This window comes from Ahaetulla prasina, chromosome 1 (assembly GCF_028640845.1).
Source record: "Ahaetulla prasina isolate Xishuangbanna chromosome 1, ASM2864084v1, whole genome shotgun sequence".
NCBI lineage: Eukaryota > Metazoa > Chordata > Lepidosauria > Squamata > Colubridae > Ahaetulla > Ahaetulla prasina.
Window position 1 is genome coordinate 308,337,720 of NC_080539.1, and position 10,615 is coordinate 308,348,334.

The following is a 10,615-nucleotide window of genomic DNA, read 5'->3' on the forward strand; positions in this document are numbered from 1 at the left end:
TTTTTTAAAAGTGCGAACTACCATAGAGAGAAAAATCCCAAAAGAAAGGAACTAAGTGGCAGTTAAGAAGTGTAAGAAGGGTGTTCCTTGGAACCCTGACACTAAGGGGAGAAAAGCTAAAGACCTTTTAAAATATAGAAAATTGGATTCTTAAACTGGGTAGGCATTGTTTTGGAAAGGCATTATAAAATGCTTCACTCTACTTGAATATACTTGAATAGCCAATTTTGCTTGAACTAAATTTGGATTAATCAATTTATCACAACTGAAACAATGCTGAAACCTAAGCTGAGGGTGCCATCTACTGGTGAATGGAACATATACCATACCCCTACAAGACTAGGAAAATTCTCAAGAGAAATAAATAACATTCATCTGGAGGACTGTGGTGATATTTACTGTTTTATAACTATCCACTTTATGATTACTGGAGACTCTATTGTGAGAATAAGGAAGACTTTTAAGTAAAGAAAAGTGACTCTTGATTCGTGGAGGCTGCCTGGATTACTTAAATGGAACTGATTATTAATCCTGAGATATAAAGAACTATGATTATTGAACTTTCTGAGGAGCAACATTGGATTTGAAAATATTGTTTTTGGACTTAAGTAAGAGCGGGACTTATTAAAATAAGACAAGATGCACCATCAGGGGGAAATGAGAGAAATGGTGTTGAAGTTTCAAAGCATTAGGGGTACTATGACAAAAAATCACAGAGAAATAGACCCTAACGCAAGACATAAATGGGAAAATAGAAAATATGCTACAACTGATAATGAATGAAGATCGAAGAGTCCAGGAAAGAGAGGAGACAGTAGAAAGAATGGAAGAAAAGATAGAATAGACAAATCAACAAACAAAACAAGAGGATGAGAAGGAGAAGGTGATAAAGATAATATGATTGATGAAATAAACCAAGGGAAAAGTACCTTAAGAGACTTAAAATTGGAATCGGATAAGCTGGAAGATACTTTTGAAAGGAAGATATGGGTTTGGGTGGATACTCGGGAGACCTGGCAGCTTAGGAGGATAGAGATGGGAGAAATATTCAGATTGAATGATGATGACACAGATGTTGATAGAGATAAAGATCCAAGAGAGGAGTATGGGAGGCAAGCCAAAAAACGAATAAGGATTGATGTATTAAAATGGGCAAGAGATGATGGATAGAAAGGAATTATCTTTACTTTCTTTCTTTCTTTGTTAATACAATGATGACCTGATTAAAAATTAAAATAGAAGTAGAAATAAGAATACACATATTTATATAAAGCAAGAGTTAGATGGAAAGATTGGAGGTTGAAAGATGATATTATTAGGTATGTTTAAAAAATAGGATGACTGCTACTGGAATGGCGTATTGTGACTTGGAACAACCAAATAATGAAGGACTATGTCTTAATATAAACAAGGGTATAAACGCTAGGACTAGTAATGGTGGCCTGATTAGAAGTTAGAATAAGAGGTAGAAATAAGAAATGGTAATATTTTTTTTTTACATTTATATCCCACCCTTCTCCGAAGACTCAGGGCAGCTTACATTGTGTATTAGAGGATATATAATAGAATATAAGTAATAATTAGATGGAAAGATTAGAGGTTGAAAGATGGTATGACTATATGCTTAAGAATATCATTGGCATTAAAATGGAACATTGAAATATTGAATAATTACTCTAAAAAACAATCATGTATATCAATACTAGGATTATATAAACTTGATTAATGTTAAACTTGATTAATGTAAACAATTATTATTATTAGTATTATTGCTGTTTGCATCAAAATGAATTATACACAGAAGCCACACTGTTCATGTATTGATATTAACGTATATTTTAAAAAATCCAATAAAACTTTTTTTTTAAAAAAAAGAAAATGATCACTGCTTACATTAAAAGAGTAAGGTACTGGGGATTGGGTCATATATAAAAAGGGGTTCACAATCTGATCCCCCCAGTGTCACATGAAGTGCCACCAATGCGTTAGGCTTAGTTCCTAGAACCCCTGCAAAATTTATCAACCAGGAGAGGGAAAGTATGGTATATATGGGAGTAATTGCATTAACTATATATATTTCATTATATTTTAATTTTAAAATACATTTATTTTTTTGTCCTGGATGTGCCTATCAGGGCTGTCAATGGATGGAAGATTTTTACTTAATTCTGTGCCCTCTTTCAATGGGCAGAAGAAATACAGAGAATAGAAACAATCTAATGTTATTAATGGATATTATAGAGCTAAAGATAATAGTAAATCTGTTTCCACTTCTGAGATGATGCTACAGCATAAAACATTTAAATCTGACTGAGTAGAAATTTGGTTCTATCATTATTACTCATTCAGAAACTGTCAAGGATCTGATAGGGTTATCATTTTTGGAACACAAATACAGATACAGTATAATTTATAGCCATTTTCATTCTTGTCTCATTGAGCGGCTAATAGTACCTACATCTTTGTTATGGCCCACTTGTTTGTTAAAGTGTTGCTCCAAGATGTCACTTGAAGGCCAAGTGTGGGTTTTATCCTGAAAATATTTCTATAGCACCATGATTAGCTTTGACTTTAAGTGTTACGTGAATTCATGATTTACAAATCAGAAATGATGTCTTTTTTTCTAAAATTGTTGTGAAGATACTGAAGGTACATTCTTTTTCCAGCTGTGGCCAATAAGATGCCCCAGGAAAACTCACAAATAGAACAAAATGACAATATCTGTCATATCTGATTTATCCCCAGCAAAATCAAAATTCTTTCTCTCTCTCAATCTCTCTCTTTGGACATTGGGCTTCCAGCAATTACGACAAATTTACTTCCGTGTAATCTTTCAGAAAGTATTAACATCACTAGTTCATTGGCAAATGATGGCAAGTTAATTTCATGAGTATTATTTTAAATGTTTATCTGAAAACATTTCTCCAACCTATAGTTCTAAATTTCATTTTGAGGCATGTATATTTATTTGTTTACAATAGACATAGCAATAGTCAATTATCTGTATAGACCATGAGTATGGCTTCAAGTTTTGGGACTGCATGCATGGAATAAGCAGAAAAGTACCTCCCACCCCCCGGCGAAGCTTTGCCTATGTTCCAGGAATAGAAGGTAAGGTAAGCCAGGAAAAATGAAAACTCTGCATGGATATATCTTTTCCCCACTATTCTAATTGTCTTTATGGAACATGTACAATTCATTTTCAGCATGGTGCAATATCTTGATTACAATATAGAATTAAATTTTATTCCTTATTTCTGCAGCCTTTCTTGCAGTTTCTAGTTTCCCAATAATTTCCCAAAGACTCAGTATAGGAAGAAATACAAGACTGATTCCCAGCTTGACCTTAAACACACTAATGATAATCCAGTAAATCAGCCAAGCATATAAATAACATTAACAATGCACTGAGTACGTTCAGATTGTTTCATCTCAAACAACGGAAGCATCAGAGACCCTACATCAAAATCCTATTTCACTGCCATCAAACATCTATTTAGGATTGAAAACTGAAGGGAAATGTAAGCAATAGTTGAATATTTACAGAATCTAATTCAAGTCAACTCATGAAATAGCTCCAAAAATTGTTCTTCAGGCAGCTGTATTATAGCAGCTAGATAGCAAGATTCTTATTTTATACATACATAATTAGAGATAAACTCCACCGGACACTGTGAGTTTATCCAATATTCTAAGCCATAGTTTTCTTCATGATTTGTGATTAAGCAGGGTTAACATATTGTGCTAAACCATAATGCTGGGAACATATAATATACTAAACCAAAGTCATATTATGCCTTAAGATATCGCATAAACCAAGTAAGTAAGACTTACTCATAACTAGACATGCTATCTCACTTGAAAACCATCACGGATCCTCTGTTAGACCCCCTACAATTTGCATACTGAGCAAACAGATCAACAGATGGTGCTGTTAATATGGCTCTGCACTACATCATACAACATCTTGAATCTCCAAAGACCTACGCAAGGGTCTTCTTTGTAGACTTTAGTCCAGCATTCAACACCATCATTCCAGAAATATTTCTAACTAAGCTAAACCAGCTAGCAGTACCTGAACACACTTATAAATGGATCATAAGCTTCTTAACAGATAGGAAGCAGCAGGTGAAGCTAAGCAGAATCACATCAGATACCTGTACAATTAGCACAGGGGCCCCACAAGGCTGTGTGCTCTCTCCACTTCTCTTCTCTCTCTATACCAATGACTGCTTCTCAAACGATCCATCTGTTAAACTACTGAAGTTTGCAGATGACACAACAGTGATCGGTCTCATTTGAGAAAATGATAAATCCGCATACAGATGGGAGGTTGAACAACTAGCCTATGGTGCGACCACAACAATCTGGAACTGAACACACTCAAAACCATAGAAATGGTGGTGGACTTTAGGAGAAACCCTCCCATATTACCACCTTTTACAATACTAGATAGCACAGTATCAAAAGTAGAGACCTTCAAATTTCTAGGTTCTACCATATCTCACGATCTAAAATGGACACCCAACATCAAAAACGTCATCAAAAAAGCACAACAAAGAATGTTCTTTCTATGCCAACTCAGAAAGCTCAAACTGCCCAAGGAGCTGCTGATACAGTTCTACAGAGGAATTATTGAGTCTGCCATCTGCACCTCTATAACTGTCTGGTTTGGTTCTTCAACCCAACAAAACAGATACAAACACAGAGGATAATTAGAACTGCAGAAAAAACAATTGCTACCAACCTGCCTTCCATTGAGGACCTGTATATTGCACGAGTCAAAAAGAGGGCTGTAAAAGTATTTACAGATACCTCGCATCCTGGACACCTCGCATCAACTCCTACCCTCAAAATGATGCTATAGAGCACTGCACACCAGAACAACTAGACACAAGAACAATTTTTCCTGAATGCCATCACTCTGCTAAACAAATAATTCCCTCAATACTGTCAAACTAGTTACTAAGTCTGCATTTCTATTAATCTTCTCATCATTCCTATCACCCATCTCCTCCTACTTATGACTGTATGACTATAAACTTGTTACTGATATTCTTAAGATTTATATTGACTGTTTCCCTGTGACTGTCATTAAGTGTTGTACCTTATGATTCTTGACAAATGTGTCTTGGTGCATATGCACCAAGACAAATTCCTTGTGTGTCCAATCACACCTGCCCAATCTATTCTATTAACTTATGTAATGTGTACCAGAATGTCTCTAATTTAAAATTTGTTTTATCCCATAGTCTATTTTGTGGCCTTTACAAGCCATTATCTGAGAAATATGTTTTCTTTGCAGTAATAATATTGTTTTACTCCACGACTTTTTAAAGTAAGATTGAAGAGACTATAATTTCAATCACAATATACAGAATATGAAAGAGAAGGAGAGGGAGGGGGGGAGAAAGAGAGAGTTTCCAGGCACAGCATTATAGAGGTGTTGAAATATGCTGAGTTTTGGTTCACACATAATTGTACTTTGCATCTGCTATTGGCATCCTTACATTCTGCCCCCCAAATCTTTACAATTCTCAAAAACCGCAGAAGCAGAAGCCTGAAAAATTATTAGGAATTCAGCCAAAAGAAAATAGTCAAAGCCTAATTGTTTATGAGGTTTTTCCCTCTCAATTAAACTAAAAACAATTATGTGCTTCTTCCAATGATTAAAGAGAACTTCTCTTAAACACAGAAACATTTATAGTGAATCAAAATAATGTCAAGATGACATATATGCAGTAAACACAAGAACACAACATATTTGTGCCCATTTTCTGATGCAACTATGTAAGTTGTGGGCTTTCCATTCTGATGTACATTTCCTCACTTGTTCTTCTTGCCCTTTCATGGGCTCTATGGATAAGTATCTACGAAATCACCACCCAATTAGCTAAGCCTATAAATTAGCCAATAAGAGATTCAATGAAGAAATGGTCCAATCCTGAAGCATATTCACTACCAAAAGAGATTCACCTGTTTGAGCCCCACTTGGGTAACACTGATCATCATTGATCACTGATGGCCATTGATGGTGCAGTGGTTAAAATGCAGTGTTGCAGGCTAACTCTGCCCTCTGGAATTTGATCCTGACTGGCTCAAGGTTAACTCAGCTTTCCAGCCTTATGAAGTTCGTAAAAAAGGACCCAGATTGTTAGCAATATGCTGACACTGTAAATTGTCCAGAGAGTGCTGTAAAGCACTATGGAGTGGTATTTAATTCTAAGTGCTATTGCTATCACCATTGTCACCAGCACTTGCACACAACAATCCTACTGTACTTATGGTGCCTGTATTTATGCCTAATTTTTAAATCCTAGCTTTTCTAATCTTTAATGCACCTTTTTATCAGCCTGTTAATCGTGCTATCCTTATATGAGGCAGTAAATGTGCTAACCAATTTACTTTTCATTTTTCAAATATGTGATCCTGTTCACAAAATCTGCAATGTTAATTCAAATGGTTGATTGTCCACTATTCCCTACTTTAGAGGACTTATTTCCCCCTTTGTTGAACTGTAGTCCATAATTTGCTTTGGGCTTGATATGTTCTTTTTTCCACATTTTATATGAAATTTGGAAAAGAAAAAAAAGCTTATCAGGCATAAAGCAAATTATGTAACAATACAACAAACTGGGAAATACCGGTAAGTCCTTTTAAATATATTTAAAACAAAGTGATGAAATCAAATGGTCAAAAGTGGCAAAATTTCCTTCCAATGTAGATACAAACAAGTTCCAACAGTTTTAGTTGGTGCTGTATTACTTTAGGAGCATTTTTGACAATAACATAGTTTCTGAACATCAAAATACACAACCAATGTAAAGCTAAACAGAAATGTTTAGTACTATTGAACTGGTTAACCACTTCTAAGGCAGAGGGCAACTGCTTCCAAATAACATCTGAAAAATTAGGTGTCTAAGTACAATAATGAAATCATATGGGTTATTTTTACTCAATTTGGGTAATAAATCAGAATAAAGAGTGCAAAGCATGAGCCAAAAGAGCTGATGCTGTCAATGAGTGGGAAAAAATGTGGAAATCCTAGTGTCTATATTCAACAATTATCTGTTGAAAAGAGCACTTCTCAAGGTTATTACTATGAATCTTGTCTCTAATCAGACCTGTCACGTCCACAGTTATATTGCCAGTCTAAGAGGAATAGGAATAAGCTATTCCTTAACATTTAAGCCAAAACCAACCCCTATAAATTAGAATGTCACAAGTTTAAGGATTGCTATGAGCTATTCCAATCAAGAAGCTAGAAACACAGGTGCAAAAATGTTTTAATGATATGGGCATGCCTTAATACATGGTTGCTGTGCCCAGGGAATAATTAATATTGATATGATTGCAGCAATCAAAGTAATGTGCCAGAGGTTAATCAATCATACCAGCTCCTTTGGTATGGTATAAAGATTTTTTTAAAAGTATTAGGAGTCACTACCCTCTCACTGAATAAGTTTTCTGATATGGGGGAGGGAAAGGATGCTTACAGTTTAGATTTTATGATGGAAATTAAGATTGGAAAGAGCAAGGAGAAGAAGAAGAGAGTACTGTTAATGGAGAAACAGCAGTCCAATCTCTGCACTATATACTAGTGCCAAGAAGAAGCTTCCTAAAAGCAAGTATATCCTTACATCATATGCTGAAAAATATTCCAAATTCACTGAAAGATGGAAAGAGTTTCTACATGCTGGGTAAAGAATGCAGATAACCATTTCATCAGAAGCCACTTCAGGAAGCAGAAGATAGACATCATTTGTCTGGAAGGGGAAAAGCTTTTGGCTTTATTATTCAGTGGGGATATTAAATGAAGCATCTTAGTTGTTTGGAAGAATTGGACATCAAAGATATACTTTGGAAAGTGCAAAGCCAGAGGAATAGCAAAAAGAAGTAAAGTACAATATTAAATACAATAAATCATCTGATGCCTAGGATATATATATTTAGCGTCTTCCCTGTATAGACAGGTGGCTGTTCCATCTCATAAAGCCACTGAAAATGTTATAGAACAAAAGTGCTCTTCACCAAAATTAGCTCTTCCATCAGGAAATTTCAAGAAGCAAGCGAGCGTGATATTTTATCACAGCTGGCATCTTTTTTTCCCCCCAAGAGCCGTGGGACCTTCCTCACATCTCTCTTATCCCTTCCTCTAATACCAGCTGACAACGACGCGGTGCTGATTTTGGATAATGAGATCTATGCTGGAAACCCACCTTTTAAAAAAGTTGCGCTACAAGCTCAACAGGGCTACTTGAACCCTGATGGAGTTGCTCCTAAGGAAGGTGAAAAATGGAGAAGTAAGCAGGACTCTTCCCCAACCAATACCAAAATATGTCAGCCCGGAGGATTTCACCTAGAAGGCGGAAATGGGTCTTTTTCCACCACAGCCCAGTAAAGTTAACGCGTGGATCAGATCTTCGTTCCAGTTTGTTTGGAAAGCTTATGGCAGGACGTGAAAGCTCTTTTTGGATCATTCCGAGAAGCACGTTCGCTTCTTTCACTGCCCCAACACTCCTTCTCTCAGAAAAGTGCTGCATTCATTTAAAGGAAGCTTCGGAAACGATGCTGATTTACTTTGGAAGCCCTCGCGCGTTTAGGCAAGATCGCTCTTTCAACTTGCTCTGAAATGGGTGGGAAGTTGCAAGAAGATTTTTGGGGGGGGGGGTTTGCTCGCAAATTGCAGCCCGGATCTCCTTGCCCCTGCCAACCCTTCTCGGATTTCGCAGAGAAGCGGCAGAAACCAGGAGAGAAGTTTCAGAGGGCAGGTATCTATCTGGCGTGCCGCATTTCTAAAGCCCAAGTACAAAGTTGACAAGGAGCCTGGGAATGGCCAAGCCAACTCTCTCGCTTTGGAAGCAGCCCCACTCGATCCGAGGAGATCTGGTGGGCAGATCTCAGGCGAGACAGAATGCCCGAGGGGATGGTCTGGTTCCGAAGGGCTTGTTAATAAGATTCTCCACTTCCCCAAAGACTCGCCCCTAAGCACCACAAAAAACAAAAAAAAAAGCCCAGGGACTGGGGAGTTATTTAGAACCCGCTCAGAAGACCTGGAGGGAAAAAGAAGAACCGGGTTCCTGATCTAGAAACACCGACACAGATGCACCCACGGATACTTACAGTTCGCAGGAACTGTATCTCGTCTTCGCCTCCTTCGCCCCCTTCAGCCATGGCTCTGGGTGGCGGTGGGGCGCTCTGCTCAGCCTCCGATCGCCTCTTCAGCGGCAGCTCGCAGGCTCACCTCAGCTCCTTTTCCCGATTGGCATTAGCATCTCGCTAAATCCTTAGCCATATAGGGAGCCCCGCCAACTCCACTGCACTGCAGACTGTCAGTCAACCCCCTCAGCGCCAGAACCAACGGAGCTGCTTCCCCAATTTCACAGCAAGCTAACCCCCCGCTTCCGCCTTGCCCCCTTCTCTAGGGAGAAACCGATCAGGAAGGCATTACAGGAAGCCCCCTCCCCGCCACATTTCCAAGGGTTCCCCCCCCCCACCACCACCTTTTAAAGGTCTCTCAATAGCGCAATCAGGGGGAAACGGCAGCGAAAAGCGAAGCTCTCCCTCCCGCTTTGCTTGGTGGCTTCAAATGTCTGCCTCCTCCCGGTGTTAGAAAAAAGAAAAGAAAAGGGAAAAAAAAGTATCGCAATCAGCAACTCTTCCCTTATTGATGAATATCTCAGAGGATTGAAATACAGACTGTCACCAGCCTAGGAGAGTGATTATTTTAGCAGCAGGTTTCAGGCATGGGCAAAATTATCTATTTATCTAAAACAGAAGCAGCAGCAATTCTGTCTGATGATACAATTTCAGCCTCTAAAGGAACTGTGTGTAACTGTTAAATAAGCTACAGTTTCCACAAAGCAATTGCTATGAAGCCTGATCTATCTGGGATCTATGCTAGTCTACAATTATCAATATGGGTAGAGTAGGAGGATATGAGTTCTGCTGAAGTCAGTGGAATTTATGTCTCAGTACAACTGATTAATTTATTTTCCCTCCTATACCTCCAATCTTTGGATTCTGAAGTTTTGTAGCAAGAGTGAACCAAAGATGTTCTTAAAACCTACAACATACACTTTTCCAAAAGTCATCAAAACAGAAACTAAAAAGCTTGCCTTGAAAAAGGAAATGAATAATGCTGGAAAACAAAAGAAAGGTTACAGTATATGATTTTCAGCAGCAATGAAGACATTGCCACATTGCCATCCCACCACTAAAAGATTCTAACAACAAAGAATGCAATGACGAAACAGTCAAAGCAAACCTCTTCAACATTTTCTTTGGCTCAGTTTTTGTTAACTCCGATAACACATATCCAACATTCCACAAACGAACCAGCAATGACTATGATGATTTAACTCATATAGATTTCACAGAAGACAAAGTTGGTAAAGCTCTTCACAACTTAAAACCATCGCTTTCTATTGGACTAGATGGACTATGTGCATATTTCTTAAAAAAACTTTCCATTAATATAGCTGAACCCCTAAGTATTATCTTTGATAAAGCTTTCACTACCAGTTCTCTTCCCAAGTCACTAGCCACAGTCATCCCCATCTTCAAAAAAGGAGACCCCAGCTTAGTCAAAAACTACAGACCGATCTCCCTTTGC

General features: G+C 37.8%; 1 protein-coding gene across 1 annotated transcript in view; it reads right to left on the reverse strand.

Annotated features, from left to right (window-relative positions):
* Nucleotides 1–9,249, reverse strand: part of RYR3 (ryanodine receptor 3) — a 343,388-nt gene extending 334,139 nt beyond the window's left edge. The window contains exon 1 of the mRNA XM_058162131.1: nucleotides 9,124–9,249. Coding sequence (XP_058018114.1) covers nucleotides 9,124–9,174 — 51 coding nt within the window. The 5' untranslated portion in view covers nucleotides 9,175–9,249. The remainder of the gene's footprint in view (nucleotides 1–9,123) is intronic.
* Nucleotides 9,250–10,615: the final 1,366 nt, after the last annotated feature.